General features: G+C 35.2%; 1 protein-coding gene across 14 annotated transcripts in view; it reads right to left on the bottom strand.

Annotated features, from left to right (window-relative positions):
- The window catches only part of PAM (peptidylglycine alpha-amidating monooxygenase), a 268970-nt gene that overhangs the window by 39456 nt on the left and 206232 nt on the right, over positions 1–23282 (bottom strand). For 8 of the 14 annotated variants that reach the window (XM_070412390.1, XM_070412389.1, XM_070412392.1 and 5 more), the window contains 3 exons: positions 18744–18928; positions 17631–17696; positions 7026–7349 (listed from right to left, as the gene is read on the bottom strand). In XM_070412390.1, coding sequence (XP_070268491.1) covers positions 7026–7349; positions 17631–17696; positions 18744–18928 — 575 coding nt within the window. The remainder of the gene's footprint in view (positions 1–7025; positions 7350–17630; positions 17697–18743; positions 18929–23282) is intronic. The other 6 variants (XM_070412397.1, XM_070412398.1, XM_070412399.1 and 3 more) reach the window with 1 other exon arrangement.

Raw genomic sequence — 23282 nt, 5'->3', positions numbered from 1 at the left:
GAAGTGGGGGGAGAGCATTTAGATCAGAAAGATCAAAAGAGAGGATGCTTATAATTGCAGAATGTTTCAAGTTCTTTATGTAACAGGGAAAGAATGCCTGTGTACCTCAGGTGGGGATCCGGAAGTAGGAGGCAGATGAACAGACCCAGAGATCTAGGTTAGACTGGAAGATGTGTTGTAGACAACATGAAGAAATATGGATTTAAAAATGAATGAATCTGTAGTTCTGAGCTGTGGTGTCTTGCTCTATACTGTGATTAATTTTGAGGAATGCTGCAAATACCTTACCAGTAGCAGTAAAGCACAGAGTTTGGGAATAATTTACTTTTGAAATATGTTAGCGCACATGAGAATGTCATCCTCACTCACGTGTGCTTTGATATGCCCTCTTGAGTTGCGGAGGAGGGGGGCAGAGTTACAGCTGGCATTTCTAAATTTGTAAACAGTTCTGGGCACAGCAGTGGATGTGAAAGGGGCTGCTCAGCTGAATAGCATTCATCATCTCTCACGCTTGTCATAATAGGAAGAAAGGACACAAATTGCTGCTACCGGCGGTTGGGAGCTGCTGAGGGTTTTTAAGCATGGAGTGACATGATTAAAACCGTGTTTATGAAAGTAAACTATGGAAATAGGGCATAAGCATAATAATTAGAGATGTCTAGATGGGTCAACAGATGGATAAATCATTCCCCAAAGAAAATGTTTTAAATTATTTTAAAGGTGCTTGAATTTCAGGTTGTACTTCATTCATTCTCATCTCAGAGTGTCTGTTTGGGGGTCATGATTCTGTCCTCATTCGCCAGCTCCTGAAGATTCTGGATGGGCTCCAAGAAAACCTTGAACCTCGCGACAATATAAATGTTTAGTAGCTTTAGTCAGATTCTCGAAGCCCAGAACTACGACAAAACTAGATGGAATTTCTAGAGGGCAGGGATCATGTCTTATTCACTGTTTATTCACCAAGGCTTGCACGGGGCCTACCCTACTGCAATGGCCTGATGAATGCATGAACCTGAATGCTATGCCCGTCTTTCTTGCTTATTATGTTTTCAACTAGCATTTACACAGCCTTATAATCTTATAATTAACTTGTACTACAGCTTTTTATCCCTAGCACTATGCTAGAGACACTGTGAAGTGACTCAGTAATAAAGGCTAATTGTCGAATTGTTTTCATTAAATACAATAAATAGATATCATGGTTCCTGGAACCTTTCTAGTCAGTGGTTCACCATCTGGTCCTGGAAGTGAGGTGCTCATGAAGGTGCAGAGAAACGAATTCTGATAGAAAATACGCAATGCCCCAAATTAATAGATTGTTCTGGGATCAAATGTGATTTTTTAAAATTGTTGTTATCCTTCACCTGAGGATTTTTTTCCACTGGTTTTTTAGAAAGTGGAAGGGAGGGAAGGAGAGAGGAAGAGAGAGATGTGAGCGAGACACATTGATTGGTTGCCCCCTGCACGTGTCCCGACGGGGGCCAGGTAAGTGCCCATGACCAGGAATTGAACCTGAGACCCTTCAATGTCCAAGCCGATGCTCTGCCACTGAGTCATACTGGCCAAGGCTCAAATATGATTTTAACAAAATATTGGAAGTGTTGTGTAAAGAAGTTTAACCTAGCTATGTTAAACTTCTAACCCAATGATCATTGACCTTAGATTGATAAGTGCTTGAAAGTCTACAAAAATCACTATTTTGTCACATAGAAGAATCTTTTTTGGTTGGAGATTTTCAAGAAGAAAATTTCAAGAAGAAAACTCAATGTAAATATGTACACATTTATTTAAAAATATATACTTTTGGTGAATTTTCAAAACAGTACGGTGCTATCTGAGGAAATATGTAAGAGGTCTAACACCGAGCAAATTGACTTTTTTAGTACTGAATCACTGTGAAGGAGAACTGTTTTGTGCATGGCAAGAATGTTTGTAGAAATTATATTAAATTTCATTAAAAATATAATTGTACATTTATTAAGATTACCTAACCAAGACCTCAGAATCTTCAGGATCTAGGTCTCTGAATTAACTAGAAATTCTACAATAAAGGAAAACTGTTCTCATCTCTGAACATTAGCTCAGTTAATTGGTGTTTTTGCTTCCAGTGTCACCATCTTTTAAATTATTAGGTAGTTAAAGGCTATTAGCTTCAAAATTAAATGATCAAGAATCAAGGCAATAATTTACGACCAGTGGTGTGTGTATATGGAATTAATACAGATGTTTTCCCAATCCCAGCCCACCTCTACATGAGAATCATAGAAGGCTAGAACATACTGGCTCATCCCAGATAATTTTCTTATTTCATAGAAAAGAAACCGTGGGCTTGAGCCAGATTTCAGGCATCAATGTTAAGGATGGTTATTTTCTATTAATAGTAATAATTTCTCTAATGAAGAAAAATCTCAAATCCTTATTAAAGAAATTGTATGATAAAATATATTTGGGTTCTAACTTAAACTTAACATTAACAATCACAAAGAAGTTAGAATTTTGAGTTCAGGCTCCTCTTAGCTTTCATTTAAGAAGTGATTCAGTACATGATTAATTAATTCTGTAGACTTACAGTTTTAATTTGAAAATTAAAAACACATTTTTTTACACATGACCTTGGGAAGCTATTCCCAACTCCAAGTGTCTGCTGCTCTAAATTCAGATGTCAAAGAATAGGATTATTTCAGAAGAACCCTTGCATTTATTATAAATAAAGGTAAATGTGCAGCCTCATAGTCCACTATAAATTTAGAAAAGTTACTACTTTCAGAAAAAAATTAAACATTACTATTAAAATTGTATCAATAAATCACTAAAAGGACTAATGAATTACACCTTTCCAAGAAAAGATTAATGTTAATGATCAATGCTGCTTTCATATGAAATTATTAATGAGCATTTAAAAGATAATTCATTTATCTGTTACATAAGGACTAAAGGAATTAGATAACGTTGAGAAAAAAATATAATTTCCAACTCAGAACTATGACCTAACCTGAGCATAACTAGGCTCTTCATTTAATCTTATGGAAAGGATCCTGATGAAATTACTGGAAGACCACAACAAGAACAAAGGGTAGTGGTTGTATTTTCTACAATTGCAAGTTCTCATCTAGTGAGGAAAAGATACATTATTTTGGTCAGCGATTGTTATTCATCCGAGGTGCAGGAATAACTATAATTAACTAAAGCATAGGAAAAATATTTACTGATGTCAAAAAGAAAACAAGAACTAATTATAACGTTTCATTTAATGGGAGTGAAGTGAGGAAGAGAGGTAAGACATAACTAGGGGTTCAAAGCATTAGCAGGATTTATTTTCTTTTTAAACAAGAAAATTAGATCAGCATTTGCAAATGAGATCATCTTGGTCAATTTGTTGGGATAGTGATTGAGAAAGCATGACCAAAGGTAATATATAACTACAGTTATTATGACCATAGATGAGATAATGGGATGATTGGAAAAAGGCAGTCATCTTCTTATCTATCTATCCATTATTATCTTTATTTTATTGTGAGAAGGAGAATAACAAAATGATTAAAAAACAAGACTTGGAGCAAGTCTGCCTGACTTTAAGTCTTGGTTTCTTGAGCTATCTTCTTTCAATGCCTCAGTCTCATTCTCGCTACATGAATTTATAAATACTGATCTTGTTATGAGGATGAAATGAATTAATGCATCTAAAACACTTAGCTTGGCTCAGAGTAAGGGCTATGTCTGTGCTTGTTTTTATTATTCTCTTCCCTTCCAGCAATTAAAAAATCAGCCAAATGAATGCCGCATTTTACTCTAGAAATACTTCAGACTTGAGCCTAGAGGTAAGCATATGGCTGAAATATGTTAAGAGGATGGACTCTGAGTTAAGTAAAACTTGTCCACAGAAATTAAATTCAATCTAAGTGTATTATAGAGCACTTAAAGACTCTGAGTTCTCTTATCTGATGGAAAGCATCACACAAATACAGATGTATTTTTAGATGTATCCAGTGGTGTGTAATATATGCTGAATCAGGCTTCCACGTGCTAGCAAACAGTAGTGTAATCAAATTTGCCAGTGAGAATAGCTACTGTAGTTTTTAATGCATTGTTTAACGAATCTAGTTTCCAGAAGGCAACTAGAATAAAGACAGCTCACATTTTGTTTCTATTCTATTAATGCTGCCTCAATATAGATATCAAACTGATGATGGAAATCAAAATAATGTTAGGCGTGAAAAGGAGTGCATTTGCTTCTCAATTTACCAAGTTGAATATTTTCACACTGTGCATAAAATATCACAGGCAAATAACAAGGTGGATCAATATAAGTAATCAGAGATTTGAAGAGCCATAAACTCCATTATGATAGAACTCTGTCAAATCATTTTAATAATTTATCAAATTAGAGTGCCAGATTTTGCAGCTTTCCTACACATTGCAAGAAATTTGTCTCATAAGATGCTGCTTAAGTTAAAGTAATTACTATTTAGTTCTACTGCATTGGTGGTTAAATTTTTGAAATTTTCATCCAACATGACATTAATGGTGGCAATAATAATCATAATTGTTGCTAACGTATTATAACATTTATTAAATGTTTTCTACTAGTATGTGCCAGAAACTGTTCAAAGCACTTTGCATGTATTATTTGCCTAGGGACCACAAATAAATGGTGTTGCCAGGATTCAAAGCCAGGCAGTCTGGCTCGAGTCTGACTCTATCTTACTACCTCCATGGAGTGGTTTTCAATTGTTTTAGACAAATGGAGAAGTACCTGGGTGTGAGGGTGGGAGGAAGCTGTAGTGTGTGTTCCTGTGCATATGTGGCGGGGAGGCTGCGACTGCTACTTCCTGCTTGAGGCATCCTCTATCCAACAACAGTTGGAAAGCCTGTCTGGGCTAGCTGAGCCTGTCCAGATTTCTGATACTGCTTCACAACTGTTGGGAGGAGAATTTTCAGAGTAGACTCTGAACCATCAAAGGTCATGAAGACAAGACTTTAAAAAGGGGGGGGGGGGTTTGTGATGGCTGCATTCTTAGAGACACATTGAAGGTACTTAACCATCTTGTTCCTTGGAACGCCAAGGACTTTCTCAGCTCTGCAAAGCTGGAAGATGTCATTCTATGTTGCTCTTCATGAATCTTGGTGCTCACTGATATTCAACCCATAATGAGGTGAAAAGCTCAACTTTAAAGGCATTTGCCAGGGTATGGAACCAAGTGAAAGGTCCACAAAATGGTGCTGCCTGTGAAACCTTCAGGTAGTTCTGGACCTAGCATATACAGTCAGATCCAGATTTTTAAGCTGATCCAATCATTTCACCTTTAAACCCTCAAATCAACTGGATGGGATCCATATGATATTGCAGTTCCAAAATCTGGGAGGTTCCATGAATCTAAAATGCTGTTTCTGAAAATGCCCTGGTATTGGGCTTTGCTAGTAACCTGAACTGGGGATATGAGTGGTAGTCTCAGCTTCTGAGTATGAAGAGATTTGGAAAGTAAATGTATTTTGGGGATTTTAAGCACTTTTTTCTTAGGAAAACAAAGTAAGTTTCAGGAATGTAATGTCTTAAGTCAAACTATGGTTTTTTTCATTGACACTTAACGATGCCTATAAATGATGTTTTATCAAATCGAAGAGTAACAAGCAAACAACAAGTCATGGAATAAAGTAGGGTGAACTCTAACGTTTAACACTTGAATAGAACTGTATTCTTACTCGAGGCCCTTTTGTCTTTTATTTTCATGTTGTTTGGATTACAACTTATTGTCTTTAATATAGAGGTTCAGACAGACACCCCAGTCTATTTATGAAATGGAGAGGGACATACTGCCGATTTCTAGGTATCAGACTCAAGAGATGCAACGCACTGTTCTTTGGTAGGATTTGAGAATCTAGGTTTTTCAGAAGCTCCCTAGATTCTGACGCAAGGGGGTGTAGGGACCACCTCTTGAAAAACACAGTTTTATTCAATAAATTTAGAATCCGTTAGAGCAGAGCTAATGTTTAAATAGGAAGAGGGAAGAAATCTGGGTTCCATTTAACATATCATAGAGATCACTAGGCCAGTCCCAATGGACAATGTTCGAAACTTCCATGTCAGAAAAAACCCTGCATGCTAATTTTTTTCAATTATAAATACAAATCAGCTGGGTGTTGAATAATTTATGACTTCCTGCAAAGCTGTATTGAAAACATCAAGCTGGCAGCCTGCGCCATCCCAGCCCACGCACAGAAAGATGCCATGCACGGCCATCGGTCACTTTTTTGGAGATGATCTCCACATGCTGTATTATCTGGCTTTCCACATTAGCAAGTAACACGAAACACAATCAATATCACAGAGGCCACAACACAATTAAGACAGAGAAGAAGCATCCATCGCTTGCTGGTACAGAAACCTGAAGGGAATAAGGTATTGTCCTCTAATTATGGCAGCCAATCATGGTTAGAAAGAAAGATAAATCTGATAGTTACTCCCTGACTGGAGGTCCTTTCAGACATAACTACTTCACTTTCCAATTAAGGTAGTAATTAATGATGGAACTTAAGAAATCAAAGTCATAAGTATAGTTACAATGTACAAATCAATTGGAGAGATGTAAACGGTTCCTTTGAGAGGAAGGTAAATACCTTAATAGAAGGTAGTGTACCGTAAGTATTTCATACACTGGGAGTTTACATACCATGTTTTTGCATTTTCAGTTTCTTTCCATGGAACAAAATGGAGAATGTTGATATAGTAAGAATTTGTTACCATGAATTTCATATGCTACCATCCCCAACACGATCCAAGTATTTCTGGTCCTGGTAATTCTGGCTCACCAGTTGAATGGAAACTGAATTTACGTTGTATTGGACCAAAACACAAATACTCCTCAAACCAATGTGATATCTGATAACCCAAATCTGATTAACACTTTTTCTAATGATATCCTTTTTACTGATGAGTTTTTTCACCATTAATTTTTATTCCCTTCAGATTTTGCTCCTGTGCATTGCAGCATTTCACATTTTATTTTTCAAAAAAGCCCTAAACGCACCTCCTGTGTGTTCTGATTCCCAGGTGCCTTCACCAGGTAGGCGCTGCTGTACTGAGGAAACTCTGCTCTCTGCTGGCCTCAGAGTAGATTCTAGTCTGTGAAACTTGTGAATTCTGTCTCTGACAAGAATAGCATTGCCCCTCTCCTCACGCTCTGCACCCTCTCTGGCATCAGCTCGCCCAAGGTCCTTCTTCTGGACTACATTTGCAATCTCAGCTACCAGGTCTGACTCTGCCTCTGCCTTTTCTGTAGGATTGTATTTATGCACATGAACAACATCTTCCCTTTCTCCTAGCAGCTTGGAAAGCAGTGAATAGAAATCACCTGTGAAAAAAAAGAGAAGAGATAAGGGGTGCAGGGTTGATAAAATTCCAAAATTTAGGGTCTTAAAAATAAGTAAAAGAGAAGGTTGCTCTCAAACTTTCAAGCATAAAGGGAAGAAAAGATGATTTTCCAGAAAATGAAAAAACAATATGCTTCACATTTCATTTTATACACCACTATTTCTTTCTGTTATCTCAGGAGCCAACCACACTAGAAAATTTCTATTAGCATTTTAGTAGAAACTAAATAATGCATATATGATTGTATAGTGCTTGAACTTTTCAATAAATGGTTTTCATAGTACAGTTGGGTTTGGATTGATTGATTAGAGTCCATCAGATTTCTAAAAGAAAATATTATCAACAGCTACATCAGAAAACAGTTACCTTTACCTACAAAGCCTTTGAGGTTGTCTTTAAAATCCTATTAAAGTATAAGCCACAAGAAATTAAATGTATATTTTTGAGCAGTTGTTATAAAACACAAAATATCTAACAGATATAAATCAGCTTGGCAATTGGAAAACCAAAGTTATGTTGTTATTATGTTAGCAGTGCTACTATAAGTAGCTCTATTATTGACTTTAAACAATAAGTGAACAAATTCCAGAAAAATAATTTTGTGAGAAAAGAATACTTTATAAATCAGTTTCAAACAAAAGAGAAGATGTTAACAAACTAATATAATTGGAATGATTCCACACTAAAATGTATTCCATGTCTTCCAATGCTACGAAGTAAACTTGGATAGGGTAATCTACTTCCATAAAAATAAATTATTTATAAAAGATTATGACAGATATAAAACATGACCATGGAGAGTTCATGGAGCATTTTAATCCTCATCATTTACATGTATGGCTTCAAATCCAGTTACATCAGCTGTGTGAATGGGAAACATATGTGTGTTCTCAATAGAAACACAAATCTGCTTTCCTAAGCCAAACCCAAAGGTAACCCGTAGCTCCTCCTTTTCCTTACTCTGTCAGTGATGGCGAACCTTTTGAGCTCAGCGTGTCAGCATTTTGAAAAACCCTAACTTAACTCTGGTGCTGTGTCACATATAGAAATTTTTTGATATTTGCAACCATAGTAAAACAAAGATTTATATTTTTGATATTTATTTTATATATTTAAATGCCATTTAACAAAGAAAAATCAACCAAAAAAATGAGCTCGAGTGTCACCTCTGACACACGTGTCATAGGTTCGCCATCACTGCTCTAAGTCCTGCTGATAAAATTACTAATACGATGGAGTCCTATTGCTTGTTTTAATTACATTTCCAACACCATCAGTAACACTTGTAAAATCTTTCTTATGATCATTAGGAAATGAAAATAACTGATTTAACCACGATACATTTCACGAAAGAATATGTTATTAAGAAACTGGTGCAAGGAGGATATGAAATCTTTCCAAAATGATGCTAAGAGACCCTGTCATGTTTACAAATATTCTTGGGTTAATGATTCAAAGTAGGTTTTCAATTCTTGCCCAGGAAAGCAGCTTATCCCAGGTGAAATCTTCAATCAGAAAATAATTACCCGTTAATAGGACCAATCTCAGTAGAATGAACAAAGCAAATTACAACTCAACCAAATCCGTTAGGCTACAGTGGCACTGTGCCTCATAAAAGAGAAATTAATCCATCACTACTAAATTCTCCTGCCCCAAACACTAAATATGAAGAGTTCAACATGCTGTTATACAGGGAAACATTTTACATAGAAAATAAAATACAAGATTATTTCAAGGACAGAGAAACAACATAATTTTAAAACTTGAATCAATGCCATTAGGCTAATATTGATGGAGGGACACAGACTCAGAACTATGCATACATTCAGGTTTGTCAGCAAAAATCTAAAACCTGTGGTAATATAGCAAATACAGAGCACTCAGTTCCTCTGAAATTATCACTTACTGTGATCACTGGGTTAGGACAACAAAAATTAACAATGTAACAGGCTTGGCCCAGACAGGTTGCATTGGCCTTGTGAGAACAGAGCTTCAGAGAGGCATCTGGATAAATAGCTGTTGCATGGGACAGAGACCACTAGGTGGCTATCTCTTACATTCTTATACACAAACCAGAAAGGGTTCTTCCCCGCTTCTGGTGTACAAGATATATAAAATCTTGACATGTAACCACTTTTATCTGTCATACTATGATCCCGATTTAGGAAATATACCTAACCTTGAGTGTAATGGATGGAGTAGAATATAAATGAAGGAAGCTTTGTGGTCTCTACCACAACCTCATCTCTCAATATTCCTTTCTTTCCATACACAAAGGACTTTCAGTTCCATCAACTCTCCTATGTTGTTTCTTCTTCCTGGGACATCCTCTCTCTAGTAACCAACTCTATGCTCAACCTTCAGATATTATGTGAGCATCACTTACATTCAGGAAACCTTCCTTGACAATCAAATAAGGGGTCTCTATTATGTGCACCTACAGCGCTCTGGTTTCCCCCTGTATTGTTATTGTCCAATATCTGGTTTATATTTCACAACTCTGATGCTTAGTAGCTATTCTATGCCTTTAAGTAAGTTATTTAACCTTATAAAGATAATGACAACTACCTTTAAGAATTGTTTTGTAGATTTAAAGAAGATGTTAATGTAATATGCCCAGTCCAATGTGTATCATAAAACAGATCTACTAAATTGTAGCTATTATAATGACCAGTGAAAGATATAAACTATAGTTGCAACATGCATCTGCTTCAATCTATTATTTACCTAAAATTAAGTAATTTGACTGAGTGGGTTTGGTATTTTGAAAACATGATTGTGGTGGTCAGGAAAAAGGAATGCAGCATAGTTACAAGAGAAACTAAAACACTACCAATTAAACTCCAGGTTTGTAAGCTGTGTGCTTGCAATAGCTTCGTCATGCCTCAAAAGGCATTTTTTTCTGTTTAGTAAAGATCACACCCTATTCCTTACCATTAGCATGGAAATTCCTCCGGTTTACTTTTAGGAATATGGTGAGATCAAACTAGAAAATGAAGACATTGAAAAAATGGACCCATGAGTTTGTTTTGTTTTAAATAAATGCTTTAAGATTATTGGATGAGAAAAATATGTATCACCACTTTTAGACACCATAAAATCTTACTTGTATGATCAAGAACTTCTTGGTAATCTTTCAGAATATAAACTCCCATTTCCCCACATATGTCACCAGTATTTCATTACCTAAAACAAGCAGCTCTTGTTACTGCTATTTGCTTTGTGACTTCTATGGGGCAAGGAGAGTAAGTGCATGCTCACCAGCAGTTTAACCACTGACAAGTATGCCAACCAGCCAAACTGAGAGAAATATGAGGAATGAAAATATAAAAGCACTTCTTTTTAGATCTGAATGTTTTGCTTTTTGACCCAGTCATGGCTGGTTAAGGTCTATTTGGGTTATTGACTGTTTACTTATTACTAACCCACAACATTTGTCCTACTAGCCTTAGAGAAATAAAACGCATGACAACGATGACCCGCTTAGGGATCAAAAATAAGGTGAACATATTTTCCTCTTACAGGAATCATCTGATTGAAAAACTATAAAATATTTTCTAAAAGGAGAAATTAGAAGATAATGGCTTTTGCAACTACCCCACAAACATGTCTGTATTGGAAAGCCCAACCACGTGATAAATGATCATTCACATCTGCCTATTCTGTTATTAGGAAACTTAGCTTCCCAGAGCCTCGGGGGGTATTTAGGATGGTGTTTGATAGATGAGTTCAATAAATAAAGACTTTGAGCTGCTCATAAATCATAGCAGACCGATAAATTTTTAGTGAATGGGAATACAAACAAGAATTGTATCTTCCTTAAAACAGCAAAGTGGCATTGGGAGTGCTCAAAATTAGCTAAGGAGATGCTGCTAAAGTCATTTGTACTTTATTAAGAAAAGAAGGGAGTATCCTATTTTGAACAGAGTAAAGAAATATAAATGTTAGCTACTGAGCCTAGCCTTTGTTTCACTGTTCTCATAGTTTACCAACTATTACTTTAACAAGCTTTTACAGTAAACTATTATCATCTTAACTTGCAGCCTTGTTCCCTTGACTTGATAAAACATGCCAATGATAATTCATTTTTGTGAGCATAAAATCACTGTGAAATTACTCTGTTTCACAGAAGGGGTCTGAAGACCTTTAACTATCTGGGGTCATGAAGTATTTTCCCTCTACAAATTGTGTTTTTGTCATATTCTCCCTGCCTTGGGAATATAGTACCTCACGTTGACCTTTGAGTAGAAAGATTGATTGTATACGGGCACAAAGACTACAATGAGAAGAGTTTGGAGCAAACTGAATAAAACATGTTAAAGGCCCTTTCTGCAGAAAAAGGAATGCTGTCCAGAGTGTAATGTACATTTACAAGGACACACTGGTTTTATAGAATTTGACTTTCAATTCTGCCTTGAGTTTTTTTCAATACATTGAATCTTCCCAACACAACTGACATAAATTTCAATCCTACAGCTATGCTCTGAATTTTAAAGGAGAGGAACACTCAAATTCAGAACTCTTAAAGGCAGCTGGCGAGCCTTTTAGTTTCAGCCAATGTTCCTTGCCTGAATAATGTTGATACAAAGCTCATATATAAGAAAACCTAATGGAAAAAAAACACCATTAAGGGAATGTACAAAGCATGCTTTAGTTTTCTGAAAGTGCTAACCATTAACACATAAGTGAGGGACAAGTGTGTGCGTGTCTGCTCTGGAAAACTTCAACGCTGTCATCTTATTCTGTATAGTCTCCTAGGATTCATTTCCTCCACCCAGAATCACTGTCTAATTGGGTTTTATTGTTTAGCTTATTGCACTTATTACATACATAAATAATTCTTCAATTATAATGTTTTAAGAGATGAGGACATTTCAGTTTGTTTTGAATATTTGTTAGTGTTGTTTTGCAGGCAGGCAGGCAGGCAGGCATAATCAAGTCATTCACAGAAAAGCTCACCTCTAGGCAAATAGGCTATTTTCAAAACAGTTTGGGCAGGGATATTATATAGCCATTAAAAAGTGTGCTTGCCAACCTGCTGAATGGGAGAAGGTATTTGCTACTGACACATATAAAAGGAGTTAATACCCAAAATTTATAAAGAATTCATATGATTCAACACCAAGAAACAATCTAATTAAAAAATGGGCAGAGGACTTGAATAGACACTTCTACAAAGAGGACATACAGATGGCAGCAGACATATGAAAAGATGCTCAATGTCACTAATAAGGGAAATGAAAATTAAAACCCCAGTGAGATATCACCGCACACTGGTCAGAATGTCAGCAAGTATTGGTGAGGATGTGGAGAAAGGGAACCTTCATAAACTGTTGGTGGGAATACAGATTGGTGCAGCCACTATAGAAAAATAGTGCAGGGTCCTCAAAAAAAAAAAAAAAAAAAAAAAAAAAAGAATTGCCTTATGACCCAGCAATTTTACTTCTGAGTATATCTCTAAAGGAACTCAAAACACTAATTCGAAAAACTATATGCACCCCTATGTTCATTGCAGTGCTTTTTATAATAACCAAGGTATGGAAGCAACCAAGTGTCCATCAATAGATGAGTGAATAAAAAACTGTTGGAACATATATACAATGGAATATTACTTGACCATAAAAAAGAATGAAATCTTACCATTTGCAACAGCATGGATGGACCTAGAGGATATTGTGCTAAGTGAAATAAGTCAGTCAGAGGAAGACAATTATCATATGATTTCACTTACATGTGGAATCTAAAGAACAATATAAATGAACAAATAAAACAGAAACAGACTCATACATACAGAGAACAGATCGATGGTTACTAGAGGGGAGGGAGACTGGGGGACTGGATAAAAAGGTGAGGGGATTAAGAAGTAAAAATTGGCCAAAACTGGTTTGGCTCAATGGATAGAGCGTCGGCCTGCGGACTGAAGGTTCCCGCATTCGATTCAGGTCAAGGGCATGTACCTGGGTTTCGGGCACATCCCCAGTGGGAGATGTGCAGGAGGCAGCTGACTGATGTTTCTCATCGATGTTTCTAGCTCTCTATCTCTCTCCCTTCCTCTCTGTAAAAAATCAATAAAATATATTTTTTAAAAAAGAAGTAAAAATTGGTAGTTATAGAATAGTCATGGGGATATAAAGTACAGCATAGGAAATATAGACAATTATATTGTAATAACTATGCATGGTGCCACGTGGTTACTGGAAATATAATGGGGAACATTTGTAAAGTATATGATTGTCTAACTAATATGCTGTACACCTGAAGCTAACACAAAATAATATTGAAGGTAAACTGTAATTGAAAAATAAAAGTAATAAAAATTAATTTTAAAAATGTGCTTGCCAATAATTTTTACAGTAGGGGAAATAGTCAAGGAATAATACTGTTAAAAAGAAGATAAAACTGTTAAAAATAGGGGAAATAGTCAAGAAATAATATTGTTAAAAAGTTAAAGATATATGTATATACTTAAATACTGCTAAATAATGTGCATTTATGGATAATACATATTTTACACACATAAGTATATATATACACCCTTATTTCTAGGAATTATGTATGATTTTTATTTGCTTCTTCATACTTTTCTGTAATTCCTACATCTTCTATTATGAATATTCTTTTTAAAATCAGTCAAGCAGTATTTTTAAAATACTTAATTAAAGCCTCATTAAAATGTTTCCCATGTTGCATGATCCAGACACCCTGACAGGTAGAGCTATATCATATAATGAGGTCTTCCGGTGTCTTCACGATTACATCTTTTGAGACAGAGTCTGAGATACATTTGCATTACCCCAATTTTGGTCTAGAAGGCGCAAGTAAGACAAGGATGCGGCAGAAAGCTAATGTGTTGTGAGCAAGCACAGGCTGGGCTACATGGATTTGCACAACTCAGATATTTCTTTCAAACTCTAATTTCCAATCAAGATTATATTCTGTCAAACAATTAATAGCTAGCAATTTTAGTGATAAGAATTTCAAAGAAAATAAAATACTTAGATTGCTCCTGGGGAAACAGAGTATTAGATCAACCTGTGTTATTTAAATAGATCGCTGGTTTACTTTGAATTTTTTTCCCTCCATGTTAGAGGTACCTAAAAGTTCCTGCCAATTTGAGACACAGCTACATTTCTTGTTTTCAGCTTATGAAATATGAGTATTTCTCTTTTTAACTACCTTAATAAGGTTGTCCCTTCTTTCCATCATAATGTTTATTATATACCTTCACTTTTATTCCTCCTATCTGCTTTCCAATGTTTTAAAATACAAAGCATTTTTTTAAAAAAAATACTGTTTGTCTTATTCATGTAGAACTATGTCTAATATTAAGGCACTGACTGATGGGCACAGTGCTTGCCTTGGAGTATATGCCCTCTGATGTCTCAGATCTTTTCCTTCCTGCCCCTCAACTGTTCTTTTTCCAATGGGGTTTGACATCTTCTGTGTAACCAACATAGATGCTGTTTGTTTAGCTTGTGGCTAAGACAACTGAAATAATTCAGGGCTTTTATTTATTGGGAATTTAAAATATTTAAAGAATCAGTACAACCTGGAAGAGTACTTAGAACATACATTATTTTGGCCTGAACACCAATAAAAGGCAAAGGGTTAAGTTTGAGGGCTTACTTTAAAAATCCACATACATGGCATAATTTATATGAATAATTAGAACCCTTCTATTAGCTACTTGATCAATTTAACTCCTGAGGGAATGAATGCAAATAGACATTTGTGCAAACAAACATCTCCGGGAAGCATTGGGTACTCTCTTGATAACAAGTAGATTTGCCCTGTGTATTGCAAGGAGATAGACTGACCTCATTAGACTATGGACTATGGTGTACAAATACATACCTGGTATATTTCTGTATTTCTCTTTCAATTCTAGACCAGTGGTCCCTAAAGACCAGTAGAATAATACACAGGCTACACGGGTCACTGAAATGACTTTTGGTGAGATATTTGTTTTCACAAAATCTAAGAGGTGACATTCTGATGGACCCACTAATTTCAATATATGAATACTACAGCCTATTTTCTTCAGTATGAAAATTGAGTTGGAATTATGTTTTCTTACTTCCCAAGTGAAATCACTTCATAGAATTTTTATTCATAAATAGAAAGAAACAGTTACCACAGGAAAATAATTTCTTATGTGTTCATACAATTCTTTTCTGGAACCAATAAGACTTTGGGTATATTTAAACTTCTTAATACTATATATGTGCTATCAAACACAAAAGGGTAAATAAATGAATGGCAAAGTATAAAAATGTTTTAAAGGATTTGGTTTGCAGGTATATATGATACTCCCTAAATCCTATTATTTAGAAAGAACAGATTAAATCTAACAATTCATGCTCCTCTAGCAGACCTCTGTGTTTCTAATATTTCAGAGGTTTCAATGTTCCCCTTGATCAACTCAACTAATTTCAGAAAGAAAACATAGTCCAGCCTCAATGTCCATAGGAATTTACTATTTTATAGGATGTATCTTCTAAATGGTAGCCCCATTACAAACAGTAACACATATGATGGTGTTTGGAAATGTATTCTAAGATAACTCCAATTATTTCAAAAGCATACATTTCAAACATGTGCAGTGCCAAAATAATTCCTTTTAGGTCTGATTAAACTTCAGTACAAATATAGTTAATACTGTTAATTCTACTTTACTTGGGTTGCAATTACTGATTTCCTTACAAATATATACAGAGTTGATAAATTCAGCTATTTAAAATTATACTCAATAGTTTAGTATAATCCTATATAATAAAAGGCTAATATGCAAATCGACTGAATGGTGGAACAACCGGTTGTTATGAGGCATACTGACCACTCGAGGGCAGATGCTCAACACAGGAGCTGCCCCCTGGTGGTCAGTGTGCTCCCACAGGGGGAGCACCAGTTGGGCAGAAGCCGGGGAGCGGGCCTAAGCCGTCAGTTGGACATCCCCCAAGGGCTCCCGGACTGTGAGAGGGTGCAGGCCAGGCTGAGGACCCCCCCCCCCAACGAGTGCACCAATTTTGTGCACCGGGCCTCTAGTTTAGTATAAACTACTATAAAATCATCTCTTTTTTGATTTGACATAAAAATAGAAACAATTTTGAGATAGTTAAGATTTGGAAATAGAGCTAAGTTGTATTTTTAAGGCCACTTGTTAGAATGAGATGTTACTAAATATATTCCACCTAATTTAAAAATTTTTATATTTATAATTTACCCTATACCCCTTTCAAAGTGCATTTTTTTTCATTTGAAAAGTCTGGATTCTTTAATTTTGCAAATACTACTAGTGCAAGAGTGATAGTTCTTCTTTAATAGAATACATTTTGAGAAATTCCAATAGTGGTTTACAAAATCCAATGAGTCAGAGATTTCTAAATGTTGATAATAGAAAAATCCTATCTATTTGCTGTACACTTTATGTTGCCATTGGAACTGTTTGCATTAACATTAAACTAATGTTTTAAAATACATAATATCTAGGCCCAAACAACTTGATAACATTCTTCAACACCTAACACCAAGTACTAATTTCCAAACAACTGGCAATAAACCAAGATTCCGGAGAGCAATTTCTCAGTGCCAGCATACTAGTATGCAGTATTTGACATACAAGCATCAAGTATTCCACTTCAAATAAATAGAACCCAGGAAAAATGATGCCTTAACTCATCAGAGGGCAACTTAACACAAAACTACAAATGCATAAAACAAGAATCCCTCCTACCTTACTGAAGGCAGAGAAGAATGACTTTAGAGTGTTAACAGGTGCGTTTAATTCTTAATTTCTTTTTTCTTGAACCTCAAATATAGTTAATGAACACACCATACTAAGTGCATAGGAATTTAAATGGTAAAAGTTATTAGATTTCAAAAGCAGACCTCTAATTGTTTCTAATGATTATATTTGCACTATATATTAAAGTTACAATATTAAATAAATGAAAACAAAGAGGAAAATCTAATGGGACTAAATTACACTAGTGAATTTTACTTTCAATGCAACCAGTAAGTGCAACAATTGACCATTTTCTCATAAATTATGCATTACAATGAAAACCAATATATAATGGCATTACAGAGTATCATTTAATTTCCTAGTATAATGCAAAACAAGCTATTTGTTTGTTCATATTATATACAGAAATATATAATACTGATAAAGACGTATAATATTTCAATAACTTAAAATGTGGTTGCCTATTTTGATAATGAACATTTTTATAGGCCTAGCTACAGAAATAAGCATACATACCCTGTTCTAACACTTCTTCTTGTTTTGGCTGCTGAAGTAAAGAAGTCTTATCTTTGTTCTCTGTTTCTGTAAAGGAACAAAGAAGCTGAGCATAAATCTGTAGTATATATTATATGCTCTAAGTAGTTTATTGGAAATATGCCACCAGCATAAAAATATTATTCAGGGTCTTTTGTTTCATTAAAGCAAAAGTACTATGAATTTACATGTACAAGTGCTCTAATTCACACAGAAAAACTAGGGTAACCACCAATAACTTAATAACTAGATCTACTACCCTTTCAGTAACATATACATGATACAGAATTTTATACATGCAATAATAAAACTGCCCGTATTTCTTTTTTTTAATTGAATTTTATAATATTTTAAGGGTATTTTAAGATTTTAAGGCACATTCTTTAAATATATCAAGGATCTTAATAAATGACCTGATTGCTATGTTAACTTCTTTCATAAATTTCCACCAGAAATTATAAGTTTCTCTGGTATTTTAAGAACAAACCTGCAAAACTCAGTAAAGTCTCGGCATATTGCATTTAATAAAACAGGATGTGGGTTTTGAAATTTTAATCTAAAAAATGACCATCAATATGACTGTTTTGCAACAATTCTGAGAATGAGACCAAAAAGGCCAAGACTAGTAATGCTTCATAAATCAAGAATTGTTCTGTGCTTGACAAGGCCATTAAACAGATGATTGAGGGCATGACTGGAAACGATAACCATTTTCATTGGCAAACTCTAGCACTCTGTAGAACATGGTATATAAATTCATAAATTGCATAAGTCATTACTGGCTCTGGGTGGAATGAAGTGGGGAAACTAGAAAGTACAATTTAAGTAAAGAAAAATCTAAATTAATGGAATCAATCCCCAAACTAATATCTTGCATCACTAGTTGAGATTTTCTACTTTAACTGTTTGGATGGGGGCATGTCAGGAGGGAAGGAAGAATGTAGAAGAAGGAAAAGAGGGAGTCAGATTATGGGAGCACATGTGATTGTCGGCCAGAGAAAAATGATTTTAAAAATTAATCATCTGGTCAAATGAAACACATAAGGCAACAGAAAATACAAAACCATATGTTACTTTAAATGACACCGATCTTACCTTTGTGATGTCCATGCATCATAACCATATCAGACTTCACAGGAATTGGAATATTCGCCTCTGGTGGTATGTTTCTGAACATATCCGGAGCTACATTCTGTGTACAGGTCATGAAGGAAACTGCATGCTTGGCTTCCATGTAATACATAATGTATAAGTTGCACATTTCATCATTAGATGTGCCACTGCAGGCAGGAAAAACAGACACAACAAATCAGCCAGTCACATAAGACACATTCTAATGCAAGAAAAATGCAACCAGTAAATCTGCCAGAAATGGATTCAAAAGTGAAAATATTGTGCATTTATTTTATGGCTTTCATTAAACCCCATCACAGTTTTCAGCACCAAAAGCACATTGTCAAAGGCAGAGTTCCACTTAATAATGGAGTATCCATTTGCAGTCACTCCATGCATATCACCCAATACTGCAGATGGAAATAGCATTGAAGTAGCAGTGAGATAACTGTCTTTCCTTCTCTAAAGCCTTTTATTCTTTAGTTTTTCTTCCTTTTGCTACAATTCGGATTGGGCAAAGTACTTCGCTCATGGAAAAAGTCTTAATTATTTACTACGTAACAGTAAAATTCAGAACACTTAAGACAGAAATGTCGTGTATTATTTACAATTCTTTAAAAATGACTTTTTCCATTTAACCCCAAGAGTCCGAGAAGTTGTTTTTGCTTACTGCCTCCTCTCTTGTGGTCAGGTGAATCACGAATCATATATTGATACTAAGACATCATAACTGTGTCCCTGATATCTGACGTGGCACCCTGGCGTCGACAGCAGAGAAAAATGGGGCCTTGGATGCTAGAAAAGGAGATCAGCCCGAATCTCTTCCAAGGGCTCAGACCTGAAGGGGATCTGCTGTGCAACTGAGTGATTCACTGTTAAAAACAGATGTTGCAACAGGGAGATGAACATTTCCAAGAAGAAGCTCCCAGGAATATAAATAATGCCTAGTGGTTTAGAAAACATGTATTTTTTTCTTCCTTGGCTCACATGGGTTACTATGTATTTCTTTCTCTTCACTATCATTAGGAAAGAATGATTTACACCACCACAAAACTCGCATATACCAAGGTAGGCTGGGCACAGGAATAGTCCATGAACCCTGACACTGTTTAGCAAGCTTATGCTAATAAACGAGTTACACGGTGGACTGTTTGCCGGGCAGAAATGCGTCACTGTTGATTTTTCCAGCCATGTCATGCAGCACTCACTTCCTCTCCATAGCAACAGTAATGACATCAGCAAGGGGAAGAAAAAAAGAAAAACCTTTTCCAAACAGGGATGTGGTTTCTCTCAGCTCTGAAAATTGAGAGCCCCTGAAAGGCCACAGGCATGCGCCCCTGCCCTTGGGAAGCTCTGTTGATGCTTTAAAAATAATTTGGCTTTTCACTCTCTGAATCTGATACCTGTGAACGCACTTGTCCCTCCTGTGGAATGTAAGCAAATGTTGAAGTGCAACCCCAAACAAACACCTGTTCCCCACACATATCTTTAGGTGTCAAAACACCATTCCTTAGAGTTACATTTCAACAGCCTTGGAGGTGGTTAGAAAGTTATGTGCTGTACAAGGAATAGCTGGTGCTAAAGTAATACATCGGAGCCTCCCACCATAGTGCCCTCCCTCCCCGTTCAAAATGAGGAAAAATGTGCAGATCAAAAGAGAGAAATGATGAAAAAGAATTTTAAATTGTGGTTCCCGCTTAGAAAACCTGGAATCATCTAGCAGACAAACAAAGCAAAATAATCATATAAGCTTCTCTAATTAATGAGAGAAAAAATTAATCACTATATAATAATAAATAAACTGCAGTTGATCTATGGGCAGATCCATCCATATTTTTTCTGCTTGGGAACACCATGCCCATGTTCACTCTCAACATGTGACTTAGTGATACAGCCTGATCTACTCACCAAAGTAGTTCATTTAAGGTACTGATTCTGATTCAGAATTGAGTTGATGAAAGAATTTAAGAATCTTCACTATTACAAAGAAAATTTCATTAAAGAACTGAAAAGAAAGTATTATTTTATTCCTTTCTATCTGTAATGAAACTTTTAGTCAAGCTAACACTGAGCTCTTATCTGAAACTATTATATCCTAAACATGTGTGGGTTCCAATAATTTTTAATGCTAGAGTTTGCCTATTTTATTTCACATTCATTCTTCTTTCATTCAAAAAAAGACAGCAACCCCCAAAACTGACTTTAGCCAGAGAAATTGCTTTCAGTATTCCTAAGGGAGAATTTGACACTCCAGCCCTTATTTTCCATAGAGAACAATTCTGTAATTCAATTCTGTGAATCTGAGTAACTATTAACATGAGGAAATATGGAGGGAGATTGTGTTCACACATCTGCCCTGACTCAACTGAATGGCCTTTTAAACATTCCGGAACGCCAGAGTGATTCTCTAAATGATTGCGGGCATCACCTAGATTCCAAAGTTACAGTGTGCATTCCTTTCACCTTCTTGCATAATAAAGTGCTTTGGGAATGACTACTTCTTTATGCCAGCTAGCTTTAAGTCTGACAAAGGGTGACGAGCCTGGAAATAGTAAGCCTTCAGTATATATTTGTTAAATGAAGAAAGAATGAACAATCTATCTTAATAAATGTTTACAAATTACTATGGCATAAACTGTTAGCTCTGATATAGTATACCATATTGCCATTCAGGTCAATTTTGCAAACTCAATTAGTCTATGGCATTTTTGAAAAATATTTCTATCTATCTATCTATTTATCTATCTATCTATCTATCATCTATCATCTAGCTATCATCTATCTAGTATCTAACTGACTAATCCATCCATCCAGATTCTATGAGAGTTTCTATAAAAAGTAATTATTTCACATTATAATGATATATAATAGATATTTAAGAAAGTACCAAGTATTCTGAAATGCACCATTTAAAAACTCCCAGATATTATTGTACATACACCTTTACTATGTCTCAGACAGTGATACTCCTCTTTGATGATTCACCCATTCCTAGCCCCTGTCCCTTATACTCAACAGATGTGAGGCTTAAAAATAACCAATGATGGGTACTACTAATTTTGGAAAGAAATTGAAACATTTTAAAGAAGCTATTTGACAAAAATTTTAATTGTTTCCGAAGATGTTTCATGATGGCTTTAAACTTATACATTAAGGAGTTATTGATCATATAACTCTATCTTTGCATATAGTGCATTTTTAAATGACTAAAGTGTTGTGCTTGGTACCTGTGCATATTCACTAGACATTCTTATATATACATGAAATAATTGGTTCCACATGAATAATATGACTAACAAAACTGACCAATTCTCAAGAACTAATTTTAAATTTTAGCATATAAACTTTTAGGCAAATTAGCTCACTTAATTAGCTTAATTGGCTGACAATTAAATTCTTTATTTTTCTTGCTTAAACTTGACTAAACATTCAAAATAAATTTAGGTGTTAGGTTAAATATAAAATATGTAATGCACTCAGGTATAGAATATTGTTTCCTCATAGGTTAATTAATACTATGCTGTCAGTTTATACATTGGGACAGTTTTGTCTAAGAGATACTTTTCATATTTACTACTTTAAAAAGAAATATATCTGGATTAAAAATGTTACCATTAAGTATAATTATTGATCTGTATTGTCTTAAACCCACCTATTTTTAAATGGTTTTATTTTGAGATAAATCCCAGGAATGGGAAAATCAGGCCTTATTTTTTAAAGTGTTGTTTTTTGTTTGTTTGTTTGTTTTTAGTTAACTATGATTGTTCTAACTAAGCAACATTTCCCCAGTCCTAAAATTTCCAGTTGAGAATAGCTTGGATTGGGTGGAAGAATCACTCAACTGAAAATCTTCCTAGTAGGCCACTGATGATACAATTTTCCTTTAAAACCTAGTTTCCAGATGACTGTAGCATAAGGGTAACACCTGAAGGTGATACTTCGCCCAGTGCATGGAGGGAGTATCTACGGACCCCAGTCTACCTTTGGATACGTGGTATTTGTACTAAGTTGGCTTCATGTTCTGGACCCTAACACATGGGTTGGGGGTAGAAGGGAAAGGAAAAGAGGGAGAGGAGAATTACAGAGTATCATTTAATTTACTAGACATCATAAAATACTAGTTTTCCTTTTTTTACTGGTTACATTCTCACGGTGATTCTATAATAGCCTATGGAAGTGGTATCCATTACTTTACACAACAGACACTGCTGCTATTACCTTTCTGACACTAAAAAGCATACCAAGTGCTATAGGAACGTTAGGCATTATGATGAGAATTTTATTCATATGTATATTTATTCAAACTTGTCTTACTAGTTTATCATTCCACTGGAAGAAAATTGCTTCTTCAATATAAATTAAATATTCAGATTATGGACTTGCTCAATAACTTACTTTCCTATAATTTCTCTGTTCCATTTATCTTACGAAATGACATTTCCTTTGGCCCACATGATATTTACAAAAAGATAGATTAGTATAGTCATTTTAGGATATTATTTTAAAGCAAAATGCACATTA

Source organism: Myotis yumanensis, unplaced genomic scaffold (assembly GCF_028538775.1).
Source record: "Myotis yumanensis isolate MYYU_CA2020_CCGP unplaced genomic scaffold, mMyoYum1.0.hap1 SCAF_4, whole genome shotgun sequence".
NCBI classification, from domain to species: domain Eukaryota; kingdom Metazoa; phylum Chordata; class Mammalia; order Chiroptera; family Vespertilionidae; genus Myotis; species Myotis yumanensis.
Note: the sequence above shows the minus strand (reverse complement) of the source record. Positions and strands in the feature narration are given on the sequence as shown.